Source organism: Arvicanthis niloticus, chromosome 23 (genome assembly GCF_011762505.2).
Source record: "Arvicanthis niloticus isolate mArvNil1 chromosome 23, mArvNil1.pat.X, whole genome shotgun sequence".
NCBI classification, from domain to species: Eukaryota; Metazoa; Chordata; class Mammalia; order Rodentia; family Muridae; genus Arvicanthis; species Arvicanthis niloticus.
The window spans coordinates 32,097,910-32,112,607 of record NC_133430.1 but is presented as its reverse complement, the minus strand read 5'-3'; the positions used below and the strand labels follow the sequence as shown (position 1 = coordinate 32,112,607).

Here is a 14,698-nt window from a genome sequence, read left to right as displayed (position 1 = left end):
TTTCTTGCAGTCAAGGCTAGGATGACCATCCTGAACTCTTATCTTTCTGCCCCAGGAACTACAGGTAAAAGTCACAATCCGTTTATGTAGGCTGTGTTTACTCAGAGCCGCTTGCATGCTGGGCCAGCTAGGCCAGTGTTCTCAGCCCAGCAGCAGCCTTTCAGGATGTTGACTGGATTCCCTGTGTCTTACTTGTTGTATCTTTGTCTGTGTTTGTTCAAACAAGATCTCCTTTCCCTCTCCTCTTCCTTTCCTCACATTTCAAAATGTATTAACTTTCTTCAGGGCAGTCTGGGGCAGGTCTCCAACATCCAAGCTCGATGTTCAGATGGAACTTACCCTAGGTTTCTAAGATACAGACTATATCTGAAGGAGTCAGTGTGCTCTCTCTCCTGCCCAAATCTTCTTAGGTGTTTTGGAGTTTTGGCCTGAAACTCATGATCCTCTAGTCTTAACTCCAGAGTGCTGGGATTACAGGCATATACCATGAAAGTTTTCTTTTGTATGTAATAGTAAAACAAAACAAAGAAACACAGAGAAGCTGGTGATGGTAGGACACAGCTTTAATTCCAGCAAGGAAGGCAGAAGCAGGTGGATCTATGAGTTCAAGGCCAGCCTGGTCTACACCACATGTATGCATGGTGCTCATTGAGTTCAGAAGAGAGTGTTGGATCCCCTAGGGCTGCTGCCAGGAATAGGAATGGTTGTGAGCTACCATGTGGGTGCTGAGAACTGAACCCATGTCTTCTGCAGGAGTAACACGCACTCTCAAACACTAAGCTATCTCTCCAGCTCCACATAAAAATAACCCCACATCCCCAACATGCTTTCATTGGAACTCACTCTGTAGACCAGGCTGGTGTCAAACTCACAGAGTGCCAGGATTAAAGGCATGCACCACCACCACCCAGCCACAAAACAAAAACAAAAACAAAAAAGAAACAAAAGAAAACTCCCAAAAAACTTAAAAGAATTACAGAATTTATCCAAACTAATTTTATATGCTAGACCTCCTAACAGACATATAGTAACATTTCTCTTTTCAGACAACCATTTTTTTCTTTTTTGTTTCAGTTGCATTCCAGTCCATGATGACAGGAGGCAATGTAGGGAAGCAGATCGTCTGCATTTCAGAAGATTCTTCTCTGTAGTCTTGGTGTATCTTCATCAAGGAAACCCTCCATTTCTCACTTCCCACAAAGATTCTTAAGATACATTTAAAAAATAATCTTTCAATATAGATAGTTCTTGATTCCAGTGCGATATTTTCTTTGTTGTATAACTATCTTCAATATCATATTCATTATATACTTAACATGTGATTACTTGCCATAATACAGGGGTTCTCAACCTGTGGGTCACGACCCCCCCAGGGGTTATAGATCAGATATCCTGCATAACAGATATTTACATTATTATTCATAATACCAAATTATAGTTATAAGGTAGCAACCAAATAATTCTATGATTGGGGATCACCACAACATGAGAAACTGTATTAAAGGGTTGGTGTATTAGGAAGGTTGAGAACTAATACCACAGTAGATTGAAGTTAGTATTATTTCTTTTTCTGTTTTTTTTTTTTTAACTTTATTTTATTTTTGAGGCAAGATCTCTATATGAAGTCCACACTGGCCTCAAAGTTGTGATCTTGTGGCTCCATCTCCTAAGTCCTGGGACTGCAGGCATGTACCACTATGCCTGATTATTTTTCTTCTAATAATAACTAATAATATTGTTTTGGAGATGGGTCTGTTAGTTTAGCTCAGGCTGGACTGACTCCTGCTGCCGAGACTGCTGGGATACCAGGCAGGTGTCACTAATACTTGGCTAATTTTGTTTGTAAAAACTAATATTACATATATTTGTATCAAATATTTAAAAAAAACCCTGGGTGGTTCTTAAACCCCAGGTTTTTAACCCCAACTGTTAATGGATCATATACATCTTTAAATTACTTGTAGAACTGAGTAAACACTCTGCTAATTCTAAAGTGTGAGGCAGTTCACATTTGTTGAACTTTTTACCGTTCTTAAACTGAGAGTATTAGAATTGAGATAGTCTTTCCATATTTTTAATGAGAGACTTTAAAAATCTTTATTTTATGTACCCGCATGTCTGTCTGTACAACACAAGCATGCCTGGTACCTGCAGTGGAGAGTGGCTGCAGAGGGCATTGGGGCACTGGATCCCCTGGAACTGGAGAGTTCTGAGCTACCATGTGGGTGCTGGGTTCTAGAATTCGGGTCCTCTGGTGGAGCAGGAGATGCTCTTCAGTGCTGAGCCATGTCTCCAGCCTGCCTGTACTTAATGGCCTAAGTGCGTAGGGTTTCGGGCAGCACTGGGAGTATTTGGTGTAGGAGGGCAGAAGTTTTGTGTTGGAAGTGGTATGAGAAGACAAATGAGTTGCTGGGAAGCTCCAGAGACCAGGTTTAATCCAGGAGATGATCTATTTGTGTTCTGCCACACAACTGACTGGAGCAAGCCTAACAACTTACTACACACTGATAAAAGCTTGTGATTATTTTAGGATTTTTTTTTTTTTTTAAGACAGAGTCTGTTAGGTGGCTTGCTATGTAATCCAGGCTGCCCTGGGACTCAAAGCTATCCATTTGCCTGTCTGCCTCTGGAGTGCCAATGTTAAAGGCCTGTGCACCATGCTGCGCTTGTACTTTGGAGAGCTAATAGAAACATCACTAAGAATTTCACTGATTAAAGTGAGTTGAGGGAGTGGCCAGGGCAGAACACTGATCAGTACTCTAGGGGCTTTGAGTTAATCCCCAATTGTACTTTTCCCCAACAAGCCCCAGGTAAACAAGCTTCAGAAAATGATAGGACTAAGTGAACCAACCAATGGTTATAGACATGACTATTCCAGATATACTATTGTATCACATTAGTTTTATTAATTGTAACTCAACCTTTAGAAAAATAAAACTGGAGATGTTTTCTGAGTATGACTTATGGCCACTTTTTTACAGCCAATGTATTTTAGAAGCAAAACAAATTGTATTAGTAATCACTTAATCGAGTTTTGCAGCGTTCTAACCTTGTTTTACATGTTTTCTCTGGACTCTATTATTTTTCTTTCCGGACGGCTCTTCATCTCTTCATATATTGGTAACTGCCAAATCTACTTTGTTCTTTTAATTCTTACTTGAATTTTAGGATTTTAGCTCCTAGTAAACATTTCCTTGCCACCCCAAGGTTTTTTCCAGATACTATGTAGCCCAGCAATCCTCAAATGGGATTACAGTCATGCTTCTCAGTGCCCAGCACAAACTGTATCGAGGAAACGTTTTCTCCCGGAACGTTTTGTACAGAAACTACGACTCCCTAGCTCATCCAGACTCCTGGCTTATCTCTAAACTGGAAAATAAGCGCCTTCAGAGAACATTAATTCCCACAGCGCTATCTTTAGTCCTCTACTCACCACCTCATGTTTTGTTGTTGTGTTTTGGACAAGGTCTCACTATGTAGACCGAGCTCACCGGGAACTCCTGGAGTGCTGGGATTACTGGAGTTACAGGCGTGTGCCACCACGCCAGATCTTAAATTTTATGCAGTCAAACTCGAAAGTTTCAACACTGAACTATTATCCAGCTTGGAACTTAGATATCTGAGCCCTCAGTCAGGGCATCCAAGATCTCTGGAGAACTCTTAAATGTTTCGAAAGCTGTACATGTGCCTAAATTCATACCCAGTCCAGGTCCCTCTGTGGGCCATGAACATTTCAGGTGCTCTTCATGGAGTTTTGGTGTTTCCGGGAGCACAGTTTCTCATCAGCTGTCCTAAGTCCTCAGCTCCGGAGAAAGCTACCCTCCACCCTCCCAACCCCGGCCATCCCACCCTTCCCAGCCGCCGCCCCCACACTCCTCCGCCTCGGCGGGAAGGCAATGACGTCACGGCTAGACTGCACTGACCTGGTTTCAGATTTCGTGGACCCGAGAGCCCTGAAGGGCAGAGAGGAGGGGGCGGGGCGCCGCGGCTCCCCCGTCGGGAGCCCTGTGTGTGTCGGGGTGTGCATCTGTAGTGGGGAGCTGAGGATCGGTCTCAGCAGCTGCCCAAGAGTCAGCACCTCGACCTGAGGACCACCGGCGGGGCGGAGAAGACAGCGAGTGTGTAGGCTGGTGGGGGGCGGCCAAACTTCCTGTCCCGCTCTGGAGCTGCTTCCGGCGGGAGCCGGAAGACGCCGTGTGTGGACGGAATTCGGGACTGACTGACGGACGGCCAGCTGCCCTAGACTGGAAGGTGAGCCCCAGGCTAGTGCTAGCCACACCCGCTCGGCTAGGTGGTCCCGCAGGGAAAGGAAGCCACGGTGGGGTCTGGGGATCTGGAGCCGAGGTCGCCCCCGAAGGACACAAGGAAGCCGCCCCCCTAGGCTCCCCCAGGCGTCTAGCGGGCGGGGAGCGACCGGTCCGAAGCCGGGCGGCATCGGCCCTAACCCCTTTCAGGATCTGGGGCGCGCTGTGTCTTCTCCTTTGCTTGTTTTTGCTGGAGGGTGCATGGGAACCAGACTGCCCCCAGAAAGCCGGAGTTAGCGAGTCCCCCGGGCGGAGGCTCCGGACTGCAACCGCAGCTGGGCCTGCCCGCAGACCTCAGGGCCGTCGGCTGAGGCCTTTGTGCTGGCGGAAAGGGTTGGCAGCGGTGCCCTGCCGGCGTTTCACCCAGGGCTGCCGGCTCCGTTCCTGGGTCCACTCTCCTCCTTGGTCTGGAATAGGGACGTCTACGGACCAAGGCTGGACCTCTGGTGTCTCCTCTGCCTGTCACTTCAGGCCCCTGTGTGGGCAGCGAGTGTTTGCAGCCAGGATGATGTGCTTTGCTCATTCAGGTTGTTCCCTGAAGTTTCTCAAGAGAAGACGATCCAATTAGTTTATTAAACTTTGTCTCACTTGCTCACGAGGCTCTGAAATGTACTTAGTAACCATTCGGGAGTTAAATATTATTGATTTGGGATTAAGAGTTCATACATTTGCATTAGACTTTGACACAAAGGCTAGTGTAACATCTGCAAAGACAATAAAACATAGTTTGAAGTAAAGACGGGCAATTCAGGGTGTTTGGCATTGAGAAATTACGCTTTGTGTTATAGTACTTTGTGGCAGAATACAGGGCAGCCAAGCATCAGGAAATTTGGATTCTAATTTAAGCTTTGTATCCCAGTAGGTGTCAAATTTAGGTAAATCCCACAATTTCCAAGGGTTTTTTTTTTTTGGGGGGGGGGGAGGGGGTATGTCAGTGAAGAGGTTTGCCCTTAGGGGCTGGCCATTATTCTGAGATCCTAAACTGCATACGGGGAGTGACAAACATTTTTGTGTTTTGGAAAAAGAATGCGTGTTTGTTTGTGTAAAACGTAGATTGCAAAGGGTGATTTTAATAGGCAAGGTGACCAAGTGGAAGCTCGTGCTAATCGTGTAGCTGACAAAAAAGAAAAGTGTAGTTGAAAGATCCCGAGAAGCCGGGCGGTGGTGGCGCACGCCTTTAATCCCAGCACTTGGGAGGCAGAGGCAGGCGGATTTCTGAGTTCGAGGCCAGCCTGGTCTACAGAGTGAGTTCCAGGACAGCCAGGGCTACACAGAGAAACCCTGTCTCGAAAAACAAAACAAAACAAAACAAAACAAAACAAAAAAAAATCCCAAGAAATCTAAACAGCACCACAGAAGAAGTGGTTATTAATGACTGAGATGATTAAAACATGTAGGGTGAGAGGCACTGACTGCTAGATAGAATTTGCAGCTGAGTGGGAAGATTGGGTAATAAATAAAAGAGATAATTCAAGAAGAACAGGTTTGGTGGGGGAGATGATACTCTGTGTAGACGAGGTTTGGTTTGAAATGCTGATGATGTATATGCAGAATTACTCCTCAAGCAAATAATAATGAACGTTTGGAATTGAAAAGTCGGAGTAAGGGGGTGGGGAATCGGGTGATCATTTGTCATGTTACTTATTCTCTATCTGAATAATTATCCAGTGCTTTCTGTGTGCTCACCGGGGAAACTTGTATGGAAGTCATTTAAACTCACAATAACTACTATGTTAGAAGTGGGCAGTGACTTCAGGCTTTCTTTTGGGAAAATGTAAAATTAGCCAAGGGTGGTGATACATACCTTTAATCTCAGTACTGTAAGTAATACACTGTGAGGAATGAGTAGGAGTTCAAGGCTAGCCTCAGATACATACAGAGTTCCAGGCCAGCTTGAGCTATTCAAGAGCCTGTCTGAACCCTTCCAGCCCTCTCCCCTCCCAGAAGCTAAACAAACTGATCTTGTGTGTGATTACGGAACTATGAATACATTAAAGACAGTTTAACTGTACTTGTCAAAATGTGTGCGAGGAACTGGGTTTAGTTCCCAGCACCCCCCACCCCCACAGTGATTCATAACCTTTTGTAACTCCAGTTCCAGAGGGTCCATTGCTTTCTGCCTCCATGGGTACTGCATACATGTACTGCATACATGTGATGTACAGATAACATGTAGGCAAAATACCCATGCACAAGAAATAAAAATCTTAAAAATAAGTAAATTTTATGTGAACTATCTCCATGAAACTTCATTTTTTGGGGGCGGGGGGGGGGGGAAAGGTCTCAACTGTATAGCCTTGGTTTGCCTGGGAATTTAATATGTAGACCAGGCTGGCCCCAAACTCCTATCAATAAGCTTACCTCTACTTCCAGAGTGCTGGATTTGAAGTGTGTGCCACCATGTCTGGCCCCAAACTTATTTTTTGAAAAAATTTGCATTGCAAGAAGGAAATTTACATTTTAGCTTTTGAACTTGGAAAACTAGGTAATGGAACTGGAAATAGCAAACCTAGCTTATATACCCCCATTATATTGTTGGATGGTGTACTTAGCAGGTTCTGTGTTACAGATGAAGTCCACAGAGACACTTGATGAGCCGCTGTGCCCTGAATGAACATACTACTTTTTTTTTTATTTCAAGATATGATCTTGCAGTGTAGTTCACGCCAGCTGCAACCCCTGTCCTTCTGCTTCAGTCTCCCCATCACTGAGATGTACATGCCAGCCACCACACCTGCCTCTTCAACAGATTTCTTGAGAGTTCAACATATCCTAGTGTGTTCTACTGTTTGTTCAATACCTATGCAAACCACACATTGGGTACCAGGATTGTATGGCTGTATTCCATTACAAAACGGATGTTGCCGTTGCTGCAGAATAGCTTTATTTGTTTTCAAAGATTATTTAAAAAAAAAAAAAAAACACCACTAAGTAGAAAGATTTTGTGGGTAGGACCTAAGCACCAGTGATTTTAATTGTCTCATCTCTTAGTGATTCTACAATCCAGGAATCATAAAGCTGGATGCACTTTATTTTTTTGTTTGTTTGTTTTTTGTTTTTTGAGACAGGGTTTCTCTGTGTAGTCCTGGCTGTCCTGGAACTCACTCTGTAGACCAGGCTGGCCTCAAACTCAGAAATCTGCCTGCTTCTGCCTCCCAGGTGCTGGGATTAAAGGCGTGTGCCACCACTGCCCGGCAGGATGCACTTTAAAGATTACCAGTTAACCCGAACAAACATCTGGTAATTTCTTGGCTTGTTGTATGAGAGGGAGTTGGGAAGAGAAATCGCTAAAGCCCTTGAAATTTAAGATTAAACTTAGATATAATCCTTGCCTGTTTGTGCCAACTCACCATGCCAGCTTGCTTATGCCGTTTAATAACTTGGTGATTTGTTGAGCCTTGGTTTCTTCCCCTCATGAACATGAGTAGATAAACAATATTAAGCTATTTTAGTGCTTGAGGAAGGAAAATGTATATAGAAAGAAAAGTTGAGCATTTATGATTCTTCATTTTATGTAAGAAATAAAGGAGCATTTCATTTATATTTTATGAGTTGGATTTCAGACTGCTGAAAAGAGAGAGGGAGAGACATCATCAACAACAACAAAAACCCATCAGTTGTTCTAGTATTTCTTTTAAAAATTAGATGTATTTATTTGTGTGTGCATATATGTGGGAGGCAGGGGACAGTTGGTGAGAGTTAGTTCTCCCCTTTTATCCTATGGGTCCTGGGCATGGAATTGAGGTTGTCAGGCATGGTGGCAATCACCTTTACAAATTGAGCCATCTTACAGGCCCTAATTCCAGGATTTCTAAATGTCTGTCTTTCTAGTCTATCCTGGTGTTAATAGAAAAATCTCCATCCTAGGTAAACATTTTACTGTCTTCACTTTATGGATAGCAGTACTCCCAATTTTACTAGCAATTCCACCAAATTAAGTGAATTCATGTGCTAGAGTCTGGGGTGGAGGGGAGTTACGCAGGAATTTTGGGTTAGGGAACTAGCAAGGTCTATGTTTAGCATGGATAGACAGACTTAGGTTCAGTATCCATTGGAGACCAAGGAAGGAGGAAGGGTGAGAGGAAGAAAGAAAAATCTGTTGCTTCTCTATCTGAATAGTCCAATCGCTCTTCCTCTGCAACTCCCCCCCTCCTCCCTTGTTGGCTTGTTTGCTTTCAGTGCTGGCACTTGCACTTGAACATTGTGCTATGCTATGCATGTGCTTTACCTTGACTTGATTACTATTTGTTTTGTTTTTCTGAGATCACAGTAGTAGCCCAGACAGACCTTGAATTTGCTGTAGAGCCCAGGCTCCCTGAGTCCCAAGATTGTAGGTGTGCTCCACCAAACCCCTGCTGGGCTTATTTTTTAAATGATCAGAACAGCATAATTACCTTTTAGAAGCAAGAAAAAAGAGTAAGTCACACTGTCCTGTTAAACAATAAAACTCTTGTTATATCTGTGAATTTCTTTTTACTTTTTGGATGTTGTAATTAGTGTTAAAATGGGAAAAAGATTTGTAATCAATTTTTTGTTGTATGGTCCTTATATTGTGTGTATGTTTTGTTATGAATCAAACTCAAGTATTTGCACATGCTTGGCACATGTTCTACCACTAAACTGCATCTCTAGCCATAACTATTTCAAAGTAACACTGCCATATTTAATAGTCACCCCTATATTGTGTGTATGTGTTTAAGTGTTCTAAAAGATAATTGTGAGTTGCTTCCAGTTCTTTGTCTTATATTTTCAATGAACATCTTTGGGAATATAGCTTTTCCATATTTTAAGACGCTTTGAGAGCCAGGTGTATCTGTAACCCCTCACAGTGCTCAGGAAGAGGCAGGCGAATCACTGACAGTGGGAGGCCAGCTAGGTCTGTTTATGAGTTTCAGGCAGTCAGGGCTTCATTATACGTGGAAACTTGCGGGGACTCATAAAGCTCATGGTTAAGAACACTTGCTGTCCTTGCAGAGAACCAGCGTTTGGTCCCTAGCATCCACTCTGTGGAGCTCCAGGAGAATTTGATACCCTCTGTTGGACTCTGGACACTTGCACACACAGGGAGTTAGTTATACATGCATGAAATAAAAATAAAATTTTAAAAAGAAGTAGAGATATTTTATCAAAGCAGAATGCTTTTTATAGGTTTTGATACTTATTGGGCGTGTTCTACTTTAAAACATGTTGTGGCTGAATGTCTGCTTGTGATTTTTTTAGATATAAAGGGATGCCTTTGTTTATTTAGCTGCATTTTCTTACTGCTCTTAATGCTATATCTTTCTCTTTTTTTGCCCTTATTTTAGGTTAAAGTGATTACCAACCTAGTTCAGCATCTTACAGGAAAAGTGTAATGTTTTTTAAAGGAATATGAATGTAACAGGAAGGTGTCATTGACTGGATTAGATTTGAACCAGTCCCCCGAACAGCTACAGGATTTCAGAAGCTGAATCAATGTTATCAGATGAGTTAGAATCCAAACCAGAGGTGAGCCCACTCAGCTGTTTATTCTCAGACTGTTGGTCAGGAAACAACTTCTCTGGTGGCTTCATAGTAAACAGTTTTGACTTCGTGAGCCAAGTGATTTCTACTACAGCTATTAGTTCATGATTTTCCTGTTACTAAAGGCTTCTCAAAGACTACTATTCAGTTTCCATTTTTTGTGAGTTTTTTACGTTTGCTATTTAGGTATTTAATGAAATACTTAAAGTACTTAAATATAATAAGATATTTTTCTATTTCTAAAGTATATTTATATTATATAGTTGTAATATATATGCGTATATATTTATTTACACAAATCTTGTTAATTTTATATATAATTGAAAAATATCTTCTTTCTAAACATTATTAAGAGATTTAAGCATTTTATAATTTCTATCATTTTTCATACTTTAATTTTAGTAAATTTGTGTTCTATACTAGAAAAGTCACTAAATTTGAAATCATTACTTAATTTTGAAGACTGGAACTTTAACTAATTATGTCATCTTAGACAAGTCAGTGTTTTCAGATTGATGCTCATTTGTAAAATACATGTTCAGTTAGGAATTTAATAGAAGGATTAAATGAACTGATACCCAGGAAAGTACTTTCTAAGATGTAATCAGTACAGTGCAGTTGAGTTTTTTTTTTAATAACAGCTCATCATTTAAAAATACACTTTCATAATTTTCTTTGATAGAAAATGACAGATTAATTTTATAAATCAATTCTGTAGAACAAACACCTTGATAAATGTAGTTAATCTAGTTTTTCTATGTATCTCACTGAGACCAGGAACAAGACTTAATTATATTATCACTTGTTTGATAAATTTAAAGTTGAGATTCATTCCTAGCAACCTCTGATTCTCAGTTTTACCTGTTTTCCCCTCCTCAGCTCCTGGTTCAGTTTGTTCAGAACACCTCCATCCCCCTGGGCCAAGGGCTAGTAGAATCAGAAGCTAAAGACATTACTTGCTTATCCCTCCTTCCAGTGACCGAGGCCTCAGAATGCAGTCGGCTAATGTTACCAGGTAAAATGTGTTCACTACAGATAGGACAAAGAAGACTTAAGAGGTTAGCCTACTCTGTGCCAAGAGTAGAGTGCAATTGATTTTACAGCTGGTTGATAGAAACTAAAATTAGGAGTCATCTCAAAAGGTAGCCATCGGAGTCACGAGGGCCTAGGCCTTTTAGGTGTAGGAACATGTAAGTGAAGGTGGGGCAGAAAGGCACTGTAGCACTGTGGCACTCCCGTTTGGAGGCCTGATCTCGGGCAAGGGAGCCCAGAAGGGAAGACGCTGAATTAGATGACTGTCAGCCTAGCTGGGAGTCATGGGACCCAAGGGGAATAAGAGTGTCATAGGCCCCAAGAGGCCAAGGACACAGAGACGGAAAGGAGGGCATTCTTAACACTGGCAGGGAGGCTGGGGAGCCAGGCCGCAGGGGCGGAGGTAAGGGTATAGAGGCTAGAATAGTTGAGGGAGACAGGGTCTGACTATGATCTGTGACTGGCTTGGAACTCACAGTGATCTACCCACCTTTCTGTCTGCTGGAATTAAAGGCTGTGTGCTACCACTGACCCTATATGATATTTTTAAAGGCTTTTTTCCTTTTTCCTTCCTTCCTTCCTTCCTTCCTTCCTTCCTTCCTTCCTTCCTTTTTCCTTCCTTCCTTCCTTCCTTCCTTCCTTCCTTCCTTCCTTCCTTCCTTCTTTCCTTTCTGTTTTTCTTTCTTAACCTTTTTAGATGTGTACTTGAATACCAGTTTATTAGATTATAAACTATTGTATCTGTACCTAATTTAATCGCTTCTCTTCTAAGTATGATATATAGGATTTCATGAATGACATGCATGTTTTTAATTAAAAAAAAAAAAAAAAAAAAAAAAAAAACCACCTACAATATTTGGGGCTAGAGAGATGGCCTGGCAGTTTAAAGCACTTGTTGTTTTTGTGGAGAACCCAGGTTCAATTTCCAGAATTCACATGATGGACCTCAGTCATGCTAACTCCACATTTGATGTCCTCTTCTGACCTCCACAGGCACCAAGCACACATGTGGTGCACATTTACACACACACACACACACACACACGCACTAAAAACATTAATGCACATACAAAAGTTAAGTAAATTGTAAAAAAATTAAAATATTTTTAACTTTTGAGCAATTTTTAATTCATTTTTTACTCTGAGTTATTTATTTATTTATACACCATAATGTGGCGGTTAGAGGACAACTTGTGAGGATTGGCTCTCCTACCATACTGATTCCAGAGAGCGGACTCGGGTCATCAGGCCTGGTGGCAGGTGGCCACCCACAGGGGTAATGCTGGCCCTCGTGTTTTAGTTGTGATATGGCGAGTACAGGACAATACAGAGGCATATCCGTCTAGCTTGAGGAGTGATATAAGGAACCTTCCCAGACAGGAAGGGCGTCATTAGTCTCCAGGCTCTCCATAGGCTCCGCCTCAGAGAGAGACTTCCATTCTTTTGTGTATCATCACTGTTTGTACTTTTGTGGTGATTACTTTTGCTTTCCAAAATTAACCATCCTTGTATACATCTCTAAGCAAAGTATTTTAATTTTGTCAGGTATGGGGACCTTAAATGAATGGAATCCTGAGATCTCTCTACTATGTGTTTGTATACTTTGTTTTACTGTGTTTGTGAGGTTCATCCTTATTGTAGCTGTGTTTTGTTTGGTCTCAGTCATGGCATCCTCCCATATTTACATACCACAACTTTTTTGTTCAAGTCTCTATTCTCTGATATTAGGCTATGATGGCTAGTGCTATTACAAATTTTATGTTTTAAAAATATTTTTTGGTGTGTGTTTGGTAAAATACACATGGTATAGAATTACCATTTTAAATTAGCATTTAGTATCTAGTTGTGTGATACTAAGAATATTTACATTGTCCATTTTTATTCTTATGATCTTGCTTGCCATCTGTTTAAAAGAGGAAAAAGTATTACCTGCCTTTTATAAAGATGAAAGCCTCTGAAAATACTGTGTATGTCATCATGGTAGTGTAATTCATAATTGTATTGAGATGTACTGCCCAGCTCCTCCCTTCTTTAAACGGTAATTATCATTTAAAATTGTTTATATAACATTTTTGAAAGGTTTTTTTTGTTTGTTTGTTTTTCTTTGAGGAAGAGTCTCACTTAGCACAACCCTTAGAACAAACCTCTTTTTTGGATTTTTGAGACTGCGTCTCTAAGTAGTCCAGGCTGTTCTGGAACTTGCTCTGTAAACCAGGCCAGCCTTGAACTCACAGAGAGCCACCTGTGTATGAACTTCTTTAGAGCAAGCCTTTTAAATGATTTATGTATATTCAGTATAACCCCCAAACTGTAATGAAGCACACTGGTTATTCTACAAAACTTGAGTGGTTTCCCAGGCTGTTTGTACCCCTGTGATTATTCTGAGGCAGGTTTTGTATTTGCAAAAAAAGAGAGCACAGTCTACTCTTGTAAGGGTGTTAGAAACGAACTGAAGTTTAGTTCTTAGGTGCTGTGCGTTGAGAAGGTGATCTCCCTGGACGTGAGTGCTGTATAAAGCTATGGTGTTCTTCCTTCGATAGATGAAACTCCAAATCATGCTAATTCCTCCAAGGAGGTCCCTTCTTCAGCTGTTTTGAGGAGCCTTCAGGTGAATGTGGGCCCAGACGGAGAAGAGACAAGGGCTCAGACTGTACAGAAGTCCCCAGAGTTCCTGTCCACACCAGAGTCACCTAGCTTGTTGCAAGATCTACAGCCAAGTGATAGCACTTCGTTCATTCTTCTGAACCTAACAAGAGCAGGTATGTTTGGTCTTTTCTGAACATCACTCATTTTTTTTTAAGTGAAAAAGTTAGGGGTGGGGCAAATATATATAAGGTGCAAAGTGTGTCTTTTATTGATTACTTTAGAGAGTCTGTGTGATCTGGTGGCCAGTTGATTATATATAAAAAAAGGACAGAGACGACGATAACTGCATTTCCTCTTGTTTAAGTTTGTGAGATGGTTGATTATTAGTTTTGTCAAGTTTAAGAAAAGTCTGCTCTTCACATCTTGGCTTTTATCATCCCTCTTCTCTGTGGCACAATTTGTATGCAAGGTGAGGATGCTGCCTGCTGCTGGGAGACATGTCTGGTGTTAGGCACTGTGCAGCCAGTGGTAAACTCCTTCCTTGGACATGGTGGTTTCTCCGTGTAGCCCTGACTGTCTTGAATATGGGGTCTCTCTGCCTCATACTGCTGAGTGCAGGGATAGGTGTCCCTACACCCTGTGACAGAATCATTTCTTGTTTGGGAAATTCATGTGCTGCCCTTGAGCAGGTTAGTGAGAGCAAGAGGAGGCCTGGTGGTGGGGGTGGGGGGATGCTTAGTTCCAGATGTGTCTGTTAGTGTTTTCATTTTGGAGGCACATTAATGAGGGAGGATCCATTAGAGAGTTAAAAATAAGAATGTGGGGTCTGGAGAGGTCTGGTACAAAGTGGTCAGGTGGGCAGCTCATCATACACAGGGAATATAGAACATGTATTGTACATTCTTTGATACAGGTAAGTGTGAAACAAAAGTAGAAAGAAGGTAGGCCTGCGAGCCTGGGAAGGGGCCACAGCAAGTAGAACTGGAGAGAATGGTGCATAGGAACCAAGGGAGGGAAGTGTCTTAAGAAAAAAGGGTGCTAGGTGATTGCAACTGCTGCAGGATGCACTGGTGAGGTTCAGTGTCTCACCAATAGTAGGTATTGGAAGATGGGGCTGGGAGACAGTGGAGTGTGACTGAATGGAAATACAAGTCAGAAGGTGGAGTTATTTGTACGTATCTGTAATCCCAGTGCCCTTGATGCTGAAGCAGAAGAACAAGTTTGAGGCCAGCATTGGCAACATAGTGAGATCCTGTCTCAACAAAATCAATAAT

General features: G+C 42.0%; 2 protein-coding genes across 3 annotated transcripts in view; both read left to right on the top strand.

Annotated features, from left to right (window-relative positions):
- Positions 1-1,252, top strand: part of Ptgr2 (prostaglandin reductase 2) — a 30,735-nt gene extending 29,483 nt beyond the window's left edge. The window contains exon 11 of the mRNA XM_076921690.1: positions 1,075-1,252. Coding sequence (XP_076777805.1) covers positions 1,075-1,151 — 77 coding nt within the window. The 3' untranslated portion in view covers positions 1,152-1,252. The remainder of the gene's footprint in view (positions 1-1,074) is intronic.
- Positions 1,253-3,920: 2,668 nt separating this feature from the next.
- Positions 3,921-14,698, top strand: part of Znf410 (zinc finger protein 410) — a 28,621-nt gene continuing 17,843 nt past the window's right edge. The window contains exons 1-4 of one of the 2 annotated variants that reach the window (XM_076921678.1): positions 3,921-4,251; positions 9,611-9,791; positions 10,686-10,821; positions 13,379-13,597. In XM_076921678.1, the coding sequence (XP_076777793.1) occupies positions 9,759-9,791; positions 10,686-10,821; positions 13,379-13,597 (388 nt within the window). In that variant the 5' untranslated portion in view covers positions 3,921-4,251; positions 9,611-9,758. The remainder of the gene's footprint in view (positions 4,252-9,610; positions 9,792-10,685; positions 10,822-13,378; positions 13,598-14,698) is intronic. The other variant, XR_013106702.1, reaches the window with a different exon arrangement.